This window comes from Neoarius graeffei, chromosome 13 (genome assembly GCF_027579695.1).
Source record: "Neoarius graeffei isolate fNeoGra1 chromosome 13, fNeoGra1.pri, whole genome shotgun sequence".
NCBI classification, from domain to species: Eukaryota; Metazoa; Chordata; class Actinopteri; order Siluriformes; family Ariidae; genus Neoarius; species Neoarius graeffei.
Genome location: NC_083581.1, coordinates 9,907,899 through 9,929,677, shown reverse-complemented (window position 1 = coordinate 9,929,677; position 21,779 = coordinate 9,907,899). Strand labels below are relative to the sequence as shown.

General features: G+C 43.4%; 1 protein-coding gene across 1 annotated transcript; it reads left to right on the top strand.

Annotated features, from left to right (window-relative positions):
- The first annotated feature begins 55 nt into the window (after positions 1-55).
- On the top strand, positions 56-14,782 carry rpl31 (ribosomal protein L31). Its single transcript, XM_060937237.1, has 5 exons — positions 56-122; positions 386-492; positions 9,473-9,598; positions 9,723-9,835; positions 14,712-14,782. The coding sequence occupies exons 2-5, from the start codon at positions 386-388 to the stop codon at positions 14,741-14,743; spliced, it is 378 nt and encodes a 125-aa protein (XP_060793220.1). The 5' UTR covers positions 56-122; the 3' UTR covers positions 14,744-14,782.
- The last annotated feature ends 6,997 nt before the right edge of the window (positions 14,783-21,779 follow it).

Sequence of the window (21,779 nt, the reverse complement as noted above, 5' to 3'; positions counted from 1 at the left end):
ATTTGTTACAACGTTATTCATTAGTAAAAAAAAAACAACAACCCGGAAGTAAACTGCTCTTAACCCGTTTTTGTATTACCCACAATCCTTTTCTTCTTCCTTTTCGAAGTTCTTCGGACAGAGTAAGTGTTCTGTATCTGAGGCGGGTTGATAAATCCACATTCATCTGTTGCGTTTTAATCAATAAAATCACACATCCTTGTTGTAGTCGTGTTTATAAGATGTTGAAATTGTTGCAGCTTTAGAAATTGCTAGGTTTTTTGTGTTAAATCAGGACATATTGGATGCTAATCAGGTTGCTAGCAGAGTACCGGAATTGGCTGTAGCGTCTCGGCACTATTAAGTTAAGTAATACTTTTTTTTTTTTAACTTGTGATTAAATCAGATGGCGCCACTGAAGAAAGGAGGTGAAAAGAAGAAGGGGCGCTCCGCCATTAACGAGGTGGTGACCCGGGAGTACACCATCAACATCCACAAGCGCATCCACGGCATGTGAGTGCAGACTGTACACCTCCACAGTGGAGGGGGCACTAATTTTCGTTCACCGTGTTCCCGTAGGGGTCGAGGATGCCTTTATAGTGTACTGAAGCCCTCCATGAAGCTTGTGTGATTACACTGAGATGATCGTGATACTGATTTATAGCTTGGAGCTCTATATATATATATATATTTCTCCTGTTGTGTTTCGCTGTGACTAGAATGACCGTTTCACCAGTGGCGGCTGGTGAAAAAAATTCTTGGTGGGGCTGGTGTGTGCCAGTAGAGTTCCCTGCCTAGTCCAGTACAAGCGTTCAAATGACCAGTCAGAAAATGACAACAATTCCACAATAATTAATTTCATTCTCAAAATCAGCAGTTTCACAGATAAAGTAAATTAACAATTTACAGCTATATTAGGCTCCATTTATGCTTTGGAAAGGAACGGTATCAAATACAATACTCAAGTTCTTGAGAGAAGTTTACAGCAAGGGTATGATTTCAGCTGAATCTATATATCAACAGTGTGAACTGTGTGTGTGTGTGTGTGTGAGAGAGGGAGGAAGGTTGCTAAGGTGAGTGTGGGACTGAGTGAGTGAGTGAGTGAGAGAGGTGGTGTGTGTCTGATTCTAAAGGTGATGATACACGGGGCAACTTTTTGGGCAATGTTGCCGAGCAATGTTGCTGGCAACGGGCAACTAGGTGAGACACAGGGCAACTTTTCAGGGCAACTAACAATGGGCAACAACAGTTAGCAACGGCAGTTTACAGTTAGCTAAAAGAAAATTGATGTCTTAATTTTTGCTGTGACCATTTAATCAAGCTGTCTGTTGTTTTTTAGAGCTTTGGTGAGGTAAATTCCTCCATATAGAATATTAAAATAACAACTTACCGGCGTAAAAACAGATGAGGAGTCTCTCCATCTCTTCACTCCACTGACACTGAGCGGCCGCCATATTTGTTTGAAATTTCTGATCCGAACCTCACCGGAGGTCACATGACTTGATACTCGCGTTCTGATTGGCTTATCTCAAAAAGTTGCCAGAGATTATCAAAACCATTCAGAAAGAAACAATGTTGCCCAATCTCAATAGAAAAGAGTCAAAACGCAATTGCCCAGCAACATTGCTCGGCAACATTGCCCAAAAAAGTTGCCCCGTGTATCATCACCATAAGGCGAGTGTAAGATTTCTGTGTGAGAGAGTGACTATGAAATGAGGTGTGTGTGTGTGTGTGTTCTGAGCTAGGTGTATTTCTGTGAAACGAGAGAGAGAGGGGGAGTGAAACACAGTGTTGACACTCTTGTTGTGAATACAAACTATGACAAGAAAGATGTGTGATTATTGTCCAATATGAACCAAAAGTCTAGTTTTGAACATCAGAGAGAGAGATGCATTTTCTGTAGCGGGGCGAAATTTCCAGCGCCCCAAAACCATTAAATTCGGCGATGCTGATTGGCCAAATATTTATGATTTTTCCCGAGCAACCGTACACGATTGGCTATTTCGCTGCACTTCTGGGGCACTTTGCCGAGCGCCCAAGAAGAGAAATGATACGAGTCTATCGGTGGAAATTCACCGCTGAATGAGAGTCAGTTGGTGGAAATGTTGTTTAAATAATTCAGATCGCATGTAGGCACACACACTATTAAGTAAAACTGACATTGATAATAAAATTTGTAAAAATATATATCGATATATTTTATATCTTTTTCCCCTCCACATCTGGGAGGGCGGCGCCCGAGCGCCCCCTATGGGCCAGCCGCTACTGCGTTTCACGCATAGACATATAGGCGCCGTTTACACATACCCGGGTATTTTTAAAAACGCAGACCTTTGCCTTCGTTTGTGCCTTTCGTTTATACACAAATGGAGTTTTTTTCTTCTGAAAACGAGTCTTTCTAAAACCCGGCAAAAGTGGAGATTTTTTGAAAACTCCGTTTTGCATTTGTGTGTAAAGAGACCAAAACGGTGTTTTAGGCAATCTTCGCGCCACAAAAGAGCGACCATTGTACATATGACAAGCATGGAAACACTCAGAGTAGCAGCATTTCTGTTATTAAGAGCTATATTCGCCTGTTTGCTTTTGAGAATAAAGCTCATTGACCAGCAGAGACGCATTAGGGCTCGGAGGGCAGCAATTGCGGAGCTTCTGGTGACCAAAAGAGCCGACCGTACCACCGCCAGCGTCGGCGATTTTGGGTTCGACCTGGACGGACTGCTATCTGGTGGGAGAATTTCGAGAATCGCGTTGTCATCCTGGAGGAATGGCAGGAAAACTTCAGAATGTTGCGATCCTCACTCCTGTCACTCGCAGAGTTGGTACGTCCGTACATACAGGGTGAGTGTACTCACATGCGCGCTTCTGTCGATGTCGTCAAAAAAGTTGCCTGCGCACACTATTACCTGGCTGACGAGGGTAGACTGCGCAAGACAGCTAATGCGTTCGGCCTTGCTCGCTCAACAGTGTCCATCATAAGCCAAGTTTACATTAGACCGTATCTGTCTCGTTTTCTTCGCGGATGCACTGTCCGTTCACATTAAAACGCCGGGAAACGGGAATCCGCCAGAGCCCACGTATTCCATCCAGTTCGTGTCTGGTCCGGTGCTGTGTAAACATTGCGGATACGCTGATACGCTGTGCTGCGCTCTAGCTGACGTCGTCATTGGACAACGTCACTGTGACATCCACCTTCCTGATTCGCTGGCGTTGGGATCACACACACAGCGGCTCAGTCCCGAATCACTGCTCGTGTGCTTCACTCGCGCGCTCTGTGAGCTATGCAGGGCCGGAGTGCGCACCCTCCAGAGGGCACTCGCTGTTCAGGGCGGAGTGATTTGGAGCGCAGGAGGAAGCGCTGAGCCGCACTGAGGTTTATTTACACATTTCAACTTATTTACCTCCTTCAGGCACTTAAACTCAGTGAGAACATGAACATCACAGCCAGGTGTGTTTATCTGCTGGAGAAGGTGTTCGCTTGCCATCCTTCCACTTGCAAGTGGTGAGTGACTTGCGCATGCCCGATATGCACTGGGATCATGTGACGTGCCGTCTAATTAGTCATGTGATTAGCGTATCCGTGTATTGGCGTTGCTGTGTGTATGCGAATCGTTTTAAAAACGTTAATCTGATGATCCGCTGATTCGAAATAATATAAACAGGGCCATAGTGAGAGAAGTATGTCGAACAATTACCATCCACATTGGCCCCATGTACATAAAGTTGCCCACATCGGAGGAATCTGTACAGCACCACAGTCTTGGCGTAGTTTAACAGCTCTTGACAGCGTATTTATGTGGATCAATATAAACGTAATTTAAAAAAAAATGCAGCTGTGTGCACGAAATTATTTTGGAAAACGGAGTTTAGAAAATATGCGTTTTTAAAAATACCCGGGTATGTGTAAACGGTGCAATAAACATAGACGCCGCATTGAGCTGGTGGCCCCATTGCTGGGATACGTCAGAGTGTCCGCCGTATTGGATGTGGCAAATCTTTCCGGTAAACCAGTGCAAGTAAATGGACTGAACTTCATAAAGCCCCTTTCTACAATAATATTTAACTCGATGCCTTTTATTTACCCATTAAGACACACACGTATATATTTGGGAAACAAACAGGCATCAAAACAACACACAACTTTTAATGTGATGGTTATAAATAGTGTGCGAAATACCCTGTACACTGCAAACTAGCGACAGATACGCGATAGATAGCTCAGGTAAGCTAATCAGTCAGCATACCGTAGCAAGCTACCAAAACCTGAGGCCAAAATAACCAACCTACAAGACTGAATATGATAAATGATGGAAATAGTGGAAAAACTGGAAATAGTGAATGAAAATAAAAATGTACTGTTTTATTTATTGAGTCACCACACAGACCTACTCTCGGTGAATAAAGTGAGCTGAATGAGCGCCAAACTGAGTTCGGCCAGGTTCTAACGTCACAAAATACATCACTGATTCTTTCACATTCAGAAAGGTTAAAAACATTCATCATACGTTAGGGCTTTGACCTTGGCCCAAAAATCATATTCGAAGTTCGTTTGGAAATTAATCTAGACATTCGAATAGTATTCGAACTTTTATTAATTATATTATTCTTAAATGCCTCACTAACACCTCGGCATCAAAATTAAATGATATTCAGTCCACCAGGGGGCAGTGTTCAGTCAATGTCAATAAGATTACGTGCAGGAAATATGAAATATTCAGGCGTGTTTTTACAACCACTACTAATGAAACGTGCAGTGTCGTAGTAATTGGCATTATATCGGCTGACACTTTTAACGTTACATAATCCACAAACTTCGTCGTTTGTCCATTGCCTTTTTTGTGTGAAACGCTGTTCTTTCGGTTTCCTGGTTGCTTGTACTGATGAAAGCCTCTAAACTGTAGCCTCACTGACAATCAAAGGGGAACGTTTACAAAATGAGCAGGTACTGCTAGGCCTACACCTAATCTGTGAGTTTATAACACTGCCGTTCCAAGCCCATTCGTGTTGGCTTTTGAGAATGTTTGTTTTGAATGAGACCGGTGTCAGCTGTCATGTCACTGCTTCCTGCTCGCGTCTCTGATTCACAATTCAAACAAACACGGACACGATATGTTATAAGATCACAGATTAGTTTTACGTGCTCACTTCGTTAACTTATGAACTTCATGGTATGTAAATTCCACCATGTGTAGGCTAAATTAATTTAGGCCTATAGGCTACTTGCGCTAGTAAGCTAATAGTTTTTTTTTTATTTTTTATTTTAGCAACTATCCCAAGTTGACAAAAATAACAGCGCATGAAAGCATTACTGCGCAGTGTCGCATAGTCTACGTTAGTAATTTCATTTATGTTATAACATCAGGTGTACAAAAATCACAGACCCCTCTCGCAGCCCCCTCTCACCTTCTAGCGCTCCCGCGTGCAATGTCTTCAAGTGGGCCCTCAAGTTTGAAGTTGTTGATTGATAGGCCAATTTGTTTCCACATATTTTACAGGTAACCTTTTTTTTTATCGCATTCTCCATCTTTTTTTCGAATCAAAAATAGCGCCACACATCACTTTTTAAATTCTCCGGAGTGCAAATCTCCAACGTGCTAGCATCTGACTCCATTGTTCTTCAATGCGTGCCAGCTTGACGCTAACGTCTACAGGTGCCCAGATAAGACAAAAGACAATGACCTTCGCGATTCACATAAATTCCACAGACGTTAAAAAAAAAAACCTGCGACCTGAACTGAAAACGTTTACAACCACATTCACAAAAATAAAAGAATTATGCCTAATGATACCATATACAGGTTCGAATATTTAGAGCTGCCTAATATTCGTTCGAACATCTCTTTTTTCACAACATTCGAATTGTATTCGAATATCGAAGTTCGAAGTCAAAGCCCTATCATACGTTCAAAAACGTTCATCATAGTGTGGCACTGTATTATCTAAAGCCCTGTTCACACGGCACATATTTGCATCGATGCTGCACCGATGTGTTTTGTTGCGATATATCTTACACCGGTGTAAATTTTGTGGAGCGTTCACACGTCACAACCCTGCTTACTAGAGAGAAGCGTGTTAGCACCGGTGCAGCCTCACTTGCGGTCACATGGCAGTTTCTGCGACCGTGCAATAGTAGCAAAAACTTTATTACTATCATTTCCTTTGATAGTAATAAAGTTTTGATATTTCCTTTTATTATTATCATTTCCTATCATTATTACTATCATTTCCGATAGTAATAATGCGGAAATGAAATATGCGCATGCGTGAAAATGTACTTCCTTTTCGCGGTTGTCATGGCATCACCAAGCGCCGGGAAAACAATGTGGATGAAGACACCAGTGTTGCCAGATATTGCTGACTTTTTCCATCCCAAAATATGTTCAAATCCGCCAAAATGCACTTAAAACTGCCAATCTGGCAACACTGGAAGACACGCAGTTCTGTTGTTGTTATTCGCCATTTTGGAAGCGCAAAATACCAGGATGCAAATTATGCAATGCCCGTATGTAATCAACTCTCCTCACGCGTAGCGAGTCTACCCCTGTAGCGTTCAGACGTCCCATTTTATATCGGTGCTGCCCCGCAAACTAGCATTTACTCCGGAGTAAATTTCTTAAACCACCTCCCGAGCAGGGTTAGATTTGCACCGGTTTAAGCAGCTTTCAGGGGCTACACCGGTATAACTTTGTACCGTGTGAACGCTCTACCGGGGCAGCCCCGGTGCTACACCGGAGTAAAAGTTGCCGTGTGAACACCCCTTAATTCTCACTGCTTATAACTCTACACCTACCCGGTGGAGATGAGCTGGGAAACTGAAGACTGAAGGAACAGTATTGAAAAGTATTTTTCCAGTCTCACCGGTGAAAGGTAATCCCATGTGATCTCGTTTGGACGGTAAACCTGTTGGTACAGTTAAACGCAGCACATGAATGAGGCATCTTTATTCTCGGCTACTGTGTAGACGCTGTATCAGAGACGGTTGAAGAATCTCCACTTTGCCACATCCAATATGGCGGCGAGGATGACGTATGATTCTACGCAGAATGCGGCGTCTATGTTTATATGTCTATGGTTTCACGGATACCGCCATTTTGGATATGCACGGTGCACTCTGGGACCGTTTGGGGACAAACAAACGCCTGAACCAGGCAGCATGGCAAACTCTTGTGCTCTGATAGCATCTTTAGGTCACTCCGGTTGATCAACCGCAGCCACAAAGGACGCCACTTGACAGGACACGAATGCCACTTAAGTTCTTTTACATGATCTTTGATAACTAATCTGAAAAGAAATAAAAACATAAGTTTCAGTATCTTGGCTCAGATCAACATAGCTCAGATATGTGCCACATGTGAACATGGATGCGAACGGCGCACCTTTTGGCGGATGCCGCCTTTTTCACGGCTGTCTGGGGGACTTGTGTGAATCGCGCAGATCCGATGAGGTTTTTTTTGGGGGGGGGGGGGGGGGGGTTGGAGTATCTGATTATAATTTCATCAAAGTAAATTCTGTATTAAAATTACTAAATAAGCAAATGCCGTTACAGTCCATGAAACATAGGAAGTATAAGTATGAGAAGAAAACAGTAAATCAGAAAGCTGCGATAAAGATCATAGATCTACACACTGATCTAAAGATGACCTTGGTGATATATGAGGGTGTGGACGGAGGTTTTAGTGTTGAAGGTGAGTCTTTGGAGACTGATCTGTGTGAGCACCGTATCCTGATGGGGAGGTGAGAGAGCTAGACAGGCTAAAAGACTAAAGTGCTGCTGCGTTGCTCGAGTTAGAAATGAAGTGAGGGCGAATGTGTTCCTCCTGACTCGAGGCCTCTGCATGCTCGTGCGACAAGGCTTTCGCAGATAGCTTTTCGCAGACAGTTGTAATTTATTGTTGAGCGGGGATAATAGGCTGTGCGCGATGTTATTCACCGGCACAACGCAAGGGGGCGCGAAGTCGCTAGGAGTAGTTGGTGGGTGTGGTTAGTGGAGTATTTATCCTCCGGTTACTTATAATGACTAGAACTGGAGTTGTATAGATGTACGTACTTCCTCAATCAACTGCTCTTCGTGCTGCTCCATCTTCGCTCGTGTTTTTAAAAATGCCGGTCGTGAAAACAAAACAAACCGGGAAAGTAGGGAAGCGGAAGTGCGTGTACAGCGGATGTAGAGTGGACCAATCAGAGCCCTCTTGTCTGCGACGCTGTCAGCGAGGCTTCTGCGGTGGTCACAATTTTTGGGAGGTGCACGCAGAGCGTCTGCGAAGGTGGGGGGGCTACGCAGACACTGTCTGCGACGCTATCTGCGAGGACTGGGTTGTCAGCATAAATTGGCCTTCAGACGTGGGACATCAGAGCTTGGTGTGATGTCATTTTCATCCTGTGTGGATTTGAGCTGCAGACTGGGGCAAACCAGGGCTGGCTCTGTGGTCATCTTTTGTGAGAAACAAATGAACTACTGTGCGTGATGGATATTTTCCGCCTCAAAATGGTGAACTCTAGAGTCAGTGTTATAGATTTAACAAACGAACATGTCTGTATGTTGAGTTAAAGCTAATACGAGTTTATACGGCGGAACCGGTTGAGGAGAGCTTCCTGAGTTGAGGGGTGTGCTGTGTTTTTTGGTCAGTGGTTGAAAATTACGAGCTAATCGAAGTCCCACTGGCACAACTATGAGGAGGTAGTTGAATGGCATCGTGGGTAATGTTGGAGGGCAAAGTGAAAATAGACCGACGTGTCCAAGGAAGTCACATGAGAAGGGGGGAGAAGATTGCTTACCGTATTTTCTGGACTATAGAGCGCACCTGTATATAAGCCGCATCCGCTCTATTTAAAAAAAAAAAAAATTTAAAAAGATATACAAGCCGCACCGGGCTATAAGCCGCAGATATCTATGTTGAAAAATTAGATATTTACTGCATGTACAGAACGATTTTGTACTGTAAATGTACATGTATGTACCTGAACAGATTCTTTCCGAACGGTGCCTTTTAACACGGCAGCAACTTTGCTGATTAAAACGGAACAGAACCAAGAGAAAATAACCGGTATTTATTTACCTTCATTTCTCCTGTGTTTGAAACCACAAGTCACTTTAATCATCTTCGCTGGATTTGAAAATAATTACCAGTTAGTAATTTGTCGTGCGTGTTCTATCTGCTAAAGATCTGCTAATTCTTCTTTGCGTTGATTTTTCGTCTGTCTTGTTTTTGATTCTACTTCCGGTTAGAGCGCCCCTAGCGGTGGAAGAAAAATCCACAGAATAGCCGCACCTTTGTATAAGCCGCATGGTTCAAAACCTAGGAAAAAAGTAGTGGCTTATAGTCCAGAAAATACGGTAGTAATGACACTTCTGTACAAAAAAAAAAGTCAACCTTACTACATGAAGGCCTGTGTTTATGAAAAACGAAAACTTTAATGCAGACTGTTAATGTTAAGCAGGCTTTGAACACACACCTGAGACAACGAGTTGTTCTAAAACTGGTCATCTGTCCTGCAGCTCTTTCAAGAAGCGAGCCCCTCGCGCCATTAAGGAAATCCGCAAGTTCGCCGTGAAGGAGATGGGCACGCCCGACGTTCGCATCGACACCCGTCTGAATAAGGCTGTGTGGGCGAAGGGAGTCCGGTAAAACACACTACACTCAATTTTTTAGCATGGTTCCATGAAAAGTCTTCCTGTGCTCAGGTTTCCTCCTGAGTCATATAGATACAACACTGACTCTCTCTTTGATGTGCCCCCCCCCCCCAAGGAATGTCCCATACCGCATGCGTGTGCGTTTGTCCAGGAAACGTAACGAAGATGAGGATTCACCCAACAAGCTCTACACACTCGTCACGTACGTCCCCGTCACCACATACAAGGGTGAGTGAACCGAGTGCACGCTGGTGACTTTTTAAACTTTTCACTCGTTTGGGTGAGTCAGGTAAGAGATTGTGAGCCCTGATTGGTCAGATACAGAAATAACCCAGTAGGAACCAGCATTCCCACACAGGACTGGAAACATTCAGTTGAGCGCTCTGTAGTGATGTCTGTTGTGAGTATTGCTCTCCAAATAATGTTCTGTTGAATTCTGACCCAAGGTGGTGTTTCACATGTTGGCGTGCTCTTTTGTGCGATCCATTTGATAAAGGAGTCAAGTCAGTTTATTTGTATAGCGCTTTTAACAACAGATATTGTCGTCATGAGGCTTTAGAGAAAAATAAAGACTTTTAAACAATATGAACTAACTTATTAGGGATGGTTTATTCATCCCAAAAGCCCGTTGCACACTGGTGATTTTCCATTGTTTGGTCACGCAACTTTTTGATGCAAGCGAAAAATCGATTTGTGTGCAGATATTTGCGACTGCCTTTCTTTTTCGTTGCTTGCAACAGATCGCAGGGATCAAACATGCTTGATATTCTGTGACCAAAAAAAAAAAAATCGCTAGTTGCTGATTTGTTGCAGAGATATCGCCGCCGCATGTGTGTCTTTGCGATAAAGCGAGCGCCTCCAAAAGCGAAGCAAATCCCCGCCCGCGAAGTAGTCCTGTAATTTCCACGTGACTTGCGTCCCCCCTCCCCAAATTGCCCGCAGCACGGTAGATCAGACAGAAAACGCTACCTCAGGTAGCGTTTAAGGTCAACCAATCGGAGCATGTGCCATAAATAACTATACGTACTACGTCGCACTGCTGGAAAACCGAGCATTTGTCCTTCATCTGTCAAATTTGGACATCATTTGTCTTTTTTTTCATAGGCATTGTTCCTGGTTGTTCGAAAGCAAAACATCTTGTAAGAAATCATGACACAAATGCCAAATTAATTGATTTTGCGTCTAATATTATCTGAAATGACGAATGCCAACTATTGATCAGTTTATTATGAAGTCGTTACGCACTGCCAAAATGCTATAAGCGAACATATTTCTTCCTAGATCCATATTATATTATCGTTCAATTATCTAAGGTTTTTTCCATGCTGCTGGGAGCCATGTTGAGTGAACTTTGATAAATCAAGGGTATATTTAAATATGAGACGGTTATTTTGTCTATCCAGTTTATTGTAACAAGGTCCTTCCCATGCCATGTGGCGCTGCCGATCGCCGTTTCCGAAGCCCTTGGCCTCTCGCCTATTACATAACTAGCAGGGTGTCCGCGGATCCTTAAAAAGTCTGATATACAGTATATGGCGTTTAAGGCCTTAAATAGCCTTATATTTTGCTAATATTTCGAAGTGTGGCATTAATTTTCATATGGGTGGCATTAAATTTCATATGGGTGGCATTAAATTTCATCGGGGCACAAAAATATATGTTTGTACATTTTTTTTTTTTTTCCGTGCTAATGTTGTTCAAACAGCGCACGTCAATGTGTAACAAGAAGATGGCAAAAAGACCGCTCTGTACCTAAAAGTACAGGCGTCACAACACTTAGGGGGCAGCGTTTTCGTTATAGTGTTGTGGGAAAAGACAAAGAAGTGGTTTTTTTAGCGTGGCAGACATGTAGGATGGGGAAGTGTAAGTTTAGGGACAAGTGGCTTGAGGACCAGAAATATAGCGGTTGGTTGTCAAAAGCAACATCCGAAAATGAAGCTCGGTGTAAACTCTGCAAGAAAGACATAAAGTTGGGAACAATGGGCTCTACTGCCCTCGACGCTCACATGAAAGGGGAAAAGCATAAACGCTTTGCCGCCAGTCAGGTAACAACAGTTTCCATGCAGATGTTTGCAGTACCGGTTGCAAACGTTAGCGCAAAGCCTACTTTCCCTTCGGTGCCTACTTCTCCCAGCACAAGTGCCTTCGGTGCTTTCGCCTCGACCGCTACACTTAAGGCTGAAATACTGTGGGTTCTGCAAACGATTGACCGACACCACTCCTACAATTCGAACGGAGACATGGGCACCGTCTTCAGGGCAATGTTCCCTGATTCTGCATACCTGCAAACTTGTCGCTTTTTGGCGACAGTCACCTTTTTCATTGTCAATTGGGTCATTCATGTGAATCGTGTAGAACCGGAGAGGTTTTTTTGGGGGGGGGGCGGCATCTGGGCCGATCGTAATCTCAACTGAGCTCACGCCTGTCAAGAGAGGGGGGGTGGGCTTGCTGCCATGTTATAGGCCATTATTGGACAATTCTTATAATTGACATTTTTCTGGACCAATCGGAATCTCAGCCTTTGCCTCAGGATCTTGAAACACACTGCCATCTATGTTCGCGCTTGTTAAGAGACCCCTGAACCTAATGTGGAAACTCTGATGGTAATTGAAGGCAAGTCAGCCTTTTTGGAGCTAAAACAACAGATATTTGTTTGCTAAAGCATGTTTCACAATTGGATCACGATCAGAAGCGACCAAACATTCGTGCGACCGATACATTTTCATATTGATCGTTAACTGTTGCCGAAATAATCGCATATGAAAAAGTAGTCGTGCAAAACCTGCACGTCTAAAGCGACCGTTGTGCAATGCAAAAGCATGAAATCTTGCGATATATCTTGCGACTGTTGTACAATGAAAGCAGGTGTTGTAAGATAGTGCGATAAGGTGGCGCGAATCATCTGGTAATTGGACGATTGAACGCGCGGCGCTCGTGCAGTTAACGAATCCATGGTACGAGTGCACGTACGAGTCAGGTTAGAGTCGACGACGGATAAGTAATGCCAGCACGCCCAAACGTCTTCGCTGGAGTTCTTGGAGTTGTACTCGGACATTCAGCAATCCCAATAGACGGCGAGGAGGTATTGGTGCAGCAGCATCCATGGTCAGTGGTGGTCTGAAGCAGCTGACTATACAGAGTTTATATACTAGTGACAAAGCGTGGCAAATTGAAGCTGATAAATCGCGCACTGATAGTAAAACATTGCAAGATTACATAAAATGTTGCGCAACAGTCTCATTGTTGCAAAACAGACACACAGGGAGCTGCGATTCATCCTATGATCTTTAAAACTCGTGCATCAGTATTCATTCATTTTCATTATTCATGCAAAACATACTGAAAAATAGTGTTTTTCAGTTTCCCTCCATGGTGTTTGCGTGCGTAAGAGTGTTTGTGAAGCCCTTGTCCAGGCTAGAGAAGGAAAAAATAAATGTTTTTCAGTATAATATAATTTGTGTTTTGGTTCTTTTATTGTTTTCTTATTTCTTAACACTTACTTGAGTTCAGTGTCGGCGTCACCATTATCCGCACACACACACACCCCCCCCCCCCGGACACTGTCACCTTTTTTTCTCTGACGAGTTTGCAGGTATGATTCTGAATATGCAAAATCGTTTACTTGTGGGAAAGACAAGATTCTGTTCGTAAACTGGAGATGCACTGATTAAAATATAAAGATGCTTTGACCATAATAGCCTAGAGTCTGATTTTTTTTTTTTTTAATATTTTTTCCCCGCGGTAGTGGTCTTATTTTTTATTCTCACAGGTCTTAAAAAGTATTATTTTTGGTTATCAGAAATGTGCAGATACCCTGAGCTAGGGTTACAGTGAGGGGGCTGGTCCTATGCTAACCGCGAGAGTTTGACTCCCCACTTGCATCTGTATTGCAGTGTGCCTTGCCAGACGGCAGTAGGTACCATTTTTAGGGTGGTCTTCGGTATGACCCGACTGTGAGTAGAACTCGCAGTCTCCCGATCAAGAGGCGGACACGCTAACCACTAGGCCAACTCACGGTAACAAGGGCAACAGCCTTATTTTTCCTTTTTGGGGGGTTTAAGAAATTGTAAGGTCTACCCAAATCAGTAGCCTATCTTGCTAAACATCTATGTATACGGTACATGATTCTAAAATTGAATTAAGAAAAAGTTATCAAACATTTTATTTGAACATGAACACATTGTCACATGAAATACTACAGACAACAGCTTCTGATATTGTTGAATCAATACATAAATTGTCTATGAAGTTTTTGTACTTTTATTTGCACTTTCATGTTATTATTATTATTTATATATATATATATTCAAACCTGAGATGTTCTAAGTTCAGTTTTCCAGCGGTGTGACGTAGTACGCAGAGTTATTTATTGGTTGACCTCAACACTACCTGCCTTTTTCTAAGGCTACCGGAAGTAATGTTTTCTGTCTGTGATCTACCGTGTTCCCAAATCACCCACTGGTCGCAGATAACATGCACAAGAGGGGAAACTTGCGCCCAAAAATCGCAATATGCTTGCGATGGAAAATCACCCGTGTGCGCTGGACTTAAGATAGGAATTGTTTTAAGGTGGACTTCTGTAAATAATTGTCATATTGAAGTCATTTTTGTTCATATGTTTTGGGATTGTGCAGGTACTTTGTGTCTAACATGACTCCCATAGTGGAAATTATCCTTGTAACAGTGGCAAACTGAACATGAAGGTGGCTTGGAGCTTAAACATCTCAAGCTATGGTTATACGACAGCTCACGATGCTTTACGATGGGTTATTGATGAAAATGAGGCGCTTGGTGGCGATGCTTCTCCGAGTAGTCACCATTTAGTTTGCAAACAAAAATATCGCCATCAAATTTCAATGCATGCATTTAAGTTTTTCACTCTTTGGCCACTCACGAGGCAGAGAGAAGGGGAAAAAAAAAACAACTCCCGAAACTCAGAGAACATTCACTGTGCATCACATGACTGGTGGTGATACCATTTTTTTTTTTTTTTTCATTGCAAAGTACTCACAAACCCATTGTGAGCTGTAGTGTAATCAGGGCCTCAGTTTCTCTAATTTTGCTAATATATGTAATTTTTTTTTTTGTTTTTTTTCCCCCCCAGGTCTCCAGACTGTCAATGTGGATGAAAACTAATGTACATCTCGTGACATCGTAATAAAATTCTAAAAAGAATGTTTGTTTTTGTGGTGTTTGTATTTCTGAAAATGATACAAGCAGCACCTCTGGCTCTGGTTACTATGGTTACATCTTCAGGATAATGTTCTTACTGAAGGTGAAATATTAGATTCCTGCTTCAGTCTGAGATTTGAATTTGTATGAAGCACAAACTATATTGTTTTACAAATGTAAGCTTGTTAATTGACTAAAGTGAGCTACATTATCTGTAAGAAAGGCTCCAACTAACTGCTGAGCTATAAAGCACTGTCTTGTACCTGATTAAAGGTCCAATGCGTACATCTCCAATATGCAGTTATGGTTTTACACACGAACATCATGGCAGTGTCAGGCTTTCAGTGGTTTCTTTGAACTGTTCTTTTTCTGTGGCAGAATGATTACAATATACATCTTTAATAGAAATTAAAATCCAAGAATTTGGTGCACAAATTTGAATTTATTTTGGGTTTTCTGAAAATCAACACAGGGTCAACATTATCCATACAGCCACCTAATATTTGGATAAATGTCCTTTTGTTTGCTATCAATCTTCTGCCATAATTCTGGTTGGATCTTTGTCCTCTCCTTGTATTCCATGGGCCTGGGCCAGGACCCCCCCCCCAAATGACTTTTCGGTACCACTCGGCGTAGGTAGGCAATGCTATCATACAGCTTTGAAAACCACAATTCCTCTAGTTTCATATTATGTATGATAGCAGTGCTGGATGAGTAGCTTAACAGGATTTGTCACGTGAAAGTGTCATCACTCAGTTCTACAGAATCGACAGGAACCTGACAATGATTGCTCCTTTCCAAGCGTATTAACCTTAAAGGGTAAATATGTGAAAATGATTGAGATCTGTACCAGATGAGTTTTTAAAGCACTAAGTTCAAACTTGCATGAGCTTTAATGATGGTTTCCATGGCAATGCTGAAAAATATTTAAACAAAAACAAATTTAAATTCTTTGAATGCGTTGATCTCGTAGAATCTTCTCCAAATGGAGGCAGAAGATAAGTGATTCACAACCAATGATTTGGTTAGCTGCCATTGCTACCAAGATAGTATGTCTTAACATCCGTCTGTCATCTTTGGTGGCCATCTTGGATATTGAGACATGATTATTTTAAAGCAAAATGTGGCAAAAATGAAAAGTGCTGCAAGTTTTGATTCAAAACATTTATCAAATCAAATTTATTTGAAAATTTCCCATCTGTTAAAAGAAGCACTCAAAGAAATACTTGAAAAATTGGAGTAGATCAAGGCCTTAAAAAAAAAAAATTTCACATGAAGGACTAATTATTTCTCCTCCACAGTGGAGGAGTTTAAGTATCTCGGGATCTTGTTCACGAGTGAGGGAAGGATGGAGCGTGAGATCGACAGGCGGATCGGTGCAGCCTCCGCAGTGATGCGGTCGCTTTACCGGTCCATCGTGGTGAAGAAGGAGCTGAGCCAAAAGGCGAAGCTCTCAATTTACCGGTCGATCTACGTTCCGACTCTCACCTATGGTCATGAGCTTTGGGTAATGACAGAAAGAACAAGATCGCGGATACAAGTGGCTGAAATGAGTTTCCTTCGCAGGGTGGCTGGGCGCTCCCTTAGAGATAGGGTGAGAAGCACAGTCACTCGGGAGGAGCTCGGAGTAGAGCCGCTGCTCCTCCACATCGAGAGGAACCAGCTGAGGTGGCTCGGGCATCTTTTTCGGATGCCTCCTGGACGCCTCCCTGGGGAGGTGTTCCAGGCATGTCCCCCCGGGAGGAGGCCCCGGGGAAGACCCAGGACACGCTGGAGGGACTATGTCTCTCGGCTGGCCTGGGAACGCCTCGGTGTTCTTCCCGAGGAGCTGGCCGAGGTGTCTGGGGAAAGGGAAGTTTGGGCTTCCATGCTTAGACTGCTGCCTCCGCGACCCGGTCCTGGATAAGCGGAAGAAGACGAGACGAGACTAATTATTTCATAATTTTCTCAACTATAATATCTTTTAGGGGGCGGCACGGTGGTGTAGTGGTTAGCGCTGTTGCCTCACAGCAAGAAGGTCCGGGTTCGATCCCCGTGACCGACGAGGGCCTTTCTGTGTGGAGTTTGCATGTTCTCCACGTGGGTTTCCCCCGGGTGCTCCGGTTTCCCCCACAGTCCAAAGACATGCAGGTTAGGTTAACTGGTGACTCTAAATTGACCGTAGGTGTGAGTGTGAATGGTTGTCTGTGTCTATGTGTCAGCCCTGTGATGACCTGGCGACTTGTCCAGGGTGTACCCCGCCTTTCGCCCGTAGTCAGCTGGGATAGGCTCCAGCTTGCCTGCGACCTTGTAGAACAGGATGAGATGAGATGAGATAATATCTTTTAGCTTGATGGATTCTTTCTTTAGTACGCCAATCTTCCTCATCCACTACATTGTCAGAACATTCGTCATCAGATATCTCCTTCAGCACGATTGCTGCATTTGCGAAGCCGGCACATTAGTGCATTTAAGGCCGTTTGTAAGGCACGTACAGGTGGGTAGCTTGCATAATCTTGCACGGGAACAGAAGAGATGCAGGGGCTGGTTCTCCACTCATCCATTTGATGGATAACTTGCTGTCCTCTTGAACCCATCTGTGACCAACAGGTGAAGGGACTTGAGGGCAGCTCTGCAGATGACTTCTCCAAACAGCTGCTTGGTAGTCTGCTCTCGGGGTGCATCCTTAAACGATCAGCACAGGCAGGTAGCTGGTTAAAGTCAACTTTCCCTTGTTTCGCACAGAATAGTCTACAAATACAAGTTATAGAACCCATAATCAAAGAGCCCAAGACGAGGTAACAACATAATATTAAAAAATTAAACTCCCCATACCAATAATACAGCTCGTTGACATCATAGCTGCCTGGGGTGGAGCTGTACATCTTGCAGGTGAACTCTTGGAGCTTAGCAAACTGCTCATCTGTGATGTTCCACTCCATGCCTATCTCTTGAAATAGTTTGGAAAGACTTGCTTTGTTTAACGAGCTTCAAAGCTGATGCCTTGCCCTTTCCCAAAAAAAGCACTAATGCTGTCACAGTCGGTGAAGGCATGGAGACCAGGGAGAGATCTGCACAGTTCTGGAGCATATTCTTGATCTTAAGTGACTGTACTAGAACCTCGTCAATGGTAGCCATGTCAGTCGCAGGTGTGTCAGTAGGCAGCAGATGACATCCTGCGAGACCTGAACCTCGTTACGGATAAAAATATTAAAATCTGTTGATAGCACTGGCTGTGGTACCATGCTTCAGCTGCTAAAAAAAAAATCACAAGAGGCAATGCCAATAATGCTGCCATCACCCTTGGCAATAGCAGTCTAACGGAGTCATCAGCACACAAATCAAATCAATGCACAGAGTCACAGGATTGCAAGTTCCTGTACTTTTTTTTTAATATCTAGTTTTTTCACAAAAAAGGCATATTTCCAGATAAGTTCTGCTTGTGCTTGGCCCTTGCCAACAAAGTCCTTGCTCTTCACGTTCTTCAATGTTCTCAAGAATCTCTTCTTTTCGAGAAATTTTCTCCGGTTCTCGCTTCATTGTAAAAAGACTGGCATTTCCTATGATGGCTGACTGGAGGAATTTCTCCTTGCTTGGCATTCTCTGCCAAATCAAGCAAGGGTGTATGATTTCTAATTGTAGCCGCTTTCAATAAGGATTTCCAAGAATCGAGATCTTTAGGACTAATTAGCAAACTTTCATCATCTGAGCAGTGAATAACAAGTTTCATAACAAGCTCGTTTAGTTTGGCCTGTTGGAATAAAAGAGAAAGGAAAAATAGTATATAGTCAAGTTTTCGTTGCGAGCTTTGTAGTAGTTGATCGTCACCTCTTGAACGTTTGTAAGTTTTTTAGCCCGTAAGCATATAAAATGCTTAAAAGTCTTTGAGAAAGATTAGTTCTGTATTCTTCTTTAATTGGCTAGGACTTTGGAAAACTTCATTTCTCTATATTATTTAGCTAAAAGCGCCCACAACAGGAAAATTAGACAAGAACTTTGAAGCACTTACCCTGTGGCGAGGCCACCCAATTTACCCATGATTTACCCATGATTCCTTGCAACTTTGAGCTTCATTGTTTTTTAGTTTTTATAATATAATTTACCCATTTAAAATGGGCGGCATGGTGGTGTAGTGGTTAGCGCTGTCGCCTCACAGCAAGAAGGTCCTGGGTTCGAGCCCCGGGGCCGGCGAGGGCCTTTCTGTGCGGAGTTTGCATGTTCTCCCTGTGTCCGCGTGGGCTTCCTCCAGGTGCTCCGGTTTCCCCCACAGTCCAAAGACATGCAGGTTAGGTTAACTGGTGACTCTAAATTGACCGTAGGTGTGAATGTGAGTGTGAATGGTTGTCTGTGTCTATGTGTCAGCCCTGTGATGACCTGGCGACTTGTCCAGGGTGTACCCCGCCTTTTGCCCATAGTCAGCTGGGATAGGCTCCAGCTTGCCTGCGACCCTGTAGAAGGATAAAGCAGCTAGAGATAATGAGATGAGATAATATAATTTACCTTTTAAAATGGGCGGCATGGTGGTGTAGTGGTTAGCGCTGTCGCCTCACAGCAAGAAGGTTCTGGGTTCGAGCCCCAGGGCCGGCGAGGGCCTTTCTGTGTGGAGTTTGCATGTTCTCCCCGTGTCCGCGTGGGTTTCCTCCGGGTGCTCCGGTTTCCCCCACAGTCCAAAGACATGCAGGTTAGGTTAACTGGTGACTCTAAATTGACCGTAGGTGTGAATGTGAGTGTGAATGGTTGTCTGTGTCTATGTGTCAGCCCTGTGATGACCTGGCGACTTGTCCAGGGTGTACCCCGCCTTTCGCCCGTAGTCAGCTGGGATAGGCTCCAGCTTGCCTGCGACCCTGTAGAAGGATAAAGCGGCTAGAGATAATGAGATGAGACCTTTTAAAATGCAACAAAATGTTTAAAAATGCTGTTTAATTTAAAATGTACTGATTTATTTGCTATAATAATTGTAGTTAAAATGATTTTTAATGTCAGCCTCGTTTCAATGTTACAGCAATTATTGTTTTAAAAAAGTAAACAAATTCTGAAAGCTACTCTTTGACGATTGCTATCAAGTGAATTTGGAATCTCTTTCAGATAACCTTTAAGATATCACTCAAATTTACTCTCCCCGAGTGGTACTGGGAATCTGCTCTGGCCCATGGACTTTTGGCAGAATTGGTAGAGTTTAATAACTGTGTTTCCTGGAACAGACCTGATGTTTAAAACACAATAGGGTTGAGGTCAGGACTTGTTTTAAGTTTAATGTCTTCCTGCTTTATCCTCCAGAACCAGCAGTGATGCGTGTTTGGGGTCATTGTTCTGTTGGAACTCACAACTGTGGCCATGTTTCAACTGTCTAGCTGATTGTTTGAGGTTATGCTCAAAACTTCTGGTCAATTTTGGACCAGGGACTTCTTTCTTGGGCAGTAGCCTCTCAGTTCATGGTGTAAAAGCCACCTGACTGCAGACAGTGTTCCAGCAGTTTCCAGTTCATGGTAGGTCTTTGCCTTGGTGGTTCCTGGGTTGTTCTGAACCAATTTCCTCTCATCTGAGGGGGACAGTTTGGATCTTCCTGCAAAGTGGCTCCGAATAAGTTGTACTTTTTGTTTGGACTGATGTTGGAATCTGCAGTTATTCAGAAATGGCTCCAAGACACATTCTGGAGTGTATGAATCTATGATCCTCTTTCTCAGATCTGCACTGAGCTCCTTGGACTTTCCCATTGTACTGTGTGTTGGTCAATCCAATGAGTGGTAAATGAGTGATGTTTTGAAACTTTCAGCACTGCTGAATTCATGATCAGTGCATATCATGAGTAAATTCAGGAGCAAGATCAATGTGATTCTATTTTATATTAAAATTTGGTCAAATATCGGTCACATTTTGCGAAATTTTTTTACCTTGCACAATACCAGAAAAATTCAGTTGAAATTAAACCATTTGAGGCGAATTCGTCCGCCTCTGAAAAACTTGGCATTTGGATTTCCCGGGAAACATTGATTTTCATGATGTCGCATGCGGGACGCCTCCTTCTGAATCCTACATCAGCGCTGGTTTGTTTATGAGAAAACGACCTGGTGGTTTTCTGCAAATTTCAACGTTATCATGTAATTATTAAAATGATTAAAAGATGCATCGTAGGAGGGTGTAGCAACACCAATCTTGATGGGATTAGTACTCATCGTTTCCCAAAAGACCGGACAATGAGAGAGAAATGGGAGCGCTTGGTCTACACAGGCTGTGCGCACTGAAACTGTGCAAGCTCTCACAGCCTGCTGGTGCTTCCGCAAGTAACATCACGAATCTGGCTCCAGACTCCCTTGGGATTTTTCCAGACGTGTTTTATTTTTTTTTCTGCTGTAGACAGATGGCCTTGTGCAAAATTACCCTTCTGGATGAGTGTGTAAAGGGACATACTTTCATATAAAAAAAAATGGTCCAGAATATGCACTTTAAGTGGCTGTATGTATATTTTTGACCCTGTGTTGATTTCAGAAAACTCAAAGCTTCACCGTAGGTACTAAAGAAGGCAACTGGACTTGTCTGAAATTCTTGAAGACGTTTCACCTCTCATCTGAAAGGCTTCTTCAGTCCTGTCTGACAAGTGGGTTGTTCCAGCTATTTATCCTCTAATGGACCAAAAGCAACCCTAAGGAGAGGCATTGTGGTCACATGGGTCATTGACCCTCTGTCATCTTGTAGGTGTCACGGTGGTGTAGTGGTTAGCACAGTCGCCTCACAGCAAGAAGGTTCTGGGTTCGAACCCAGAACTCTGTGTGGAGTTTGCATGTTCTCCCCGTGTCTGCATGGGTTTCCCCCACAGTCTAAAAGACATGCAGGTTAGGCTAATATGGGATGGCCTTGGGCTGGGGTGCCCTTGAGCGAGGCACCTAACTCCTGATTGCTCCCCGGGCGCTGTTAGCATGGCTGCCCACTGCTCTGGGTATGTGCTCATTGCTCACGTGTGTGCGCATGTGTGTGTTCACTGCTTCAGATGGGTTAAATGCAGAGAGGAAATTTCACAAGTGTG

What these genes read in the sequence shown, in the direction of transcription:
- rpl31 (XM_060937237.1), top strand. Translation starts at nt 386, where the DNA reads ATGGCGCCACTGAAGAAAGGAGGTGAAAAGAAGAAGGGGCGCTCCGCC. An exon ending in CACAAGCGCATCCACGGCAT is followed by an intron (nt 493 to 9,472) that starts GTGAGTGCAGAC and finishes TCTGTCCTGCAG; the next exon opens with CTCTTTCAAGAAGCGAGCCC. An exon ending in CCCCGTCACCACATACAAGG is followed by an intron (nt 9,836 to 14,711) that starts GTGAGTGAACCG and finishes TTTCCCCCCCAG; the next exon opens with GTCTCCAGACTGTCAATGTG.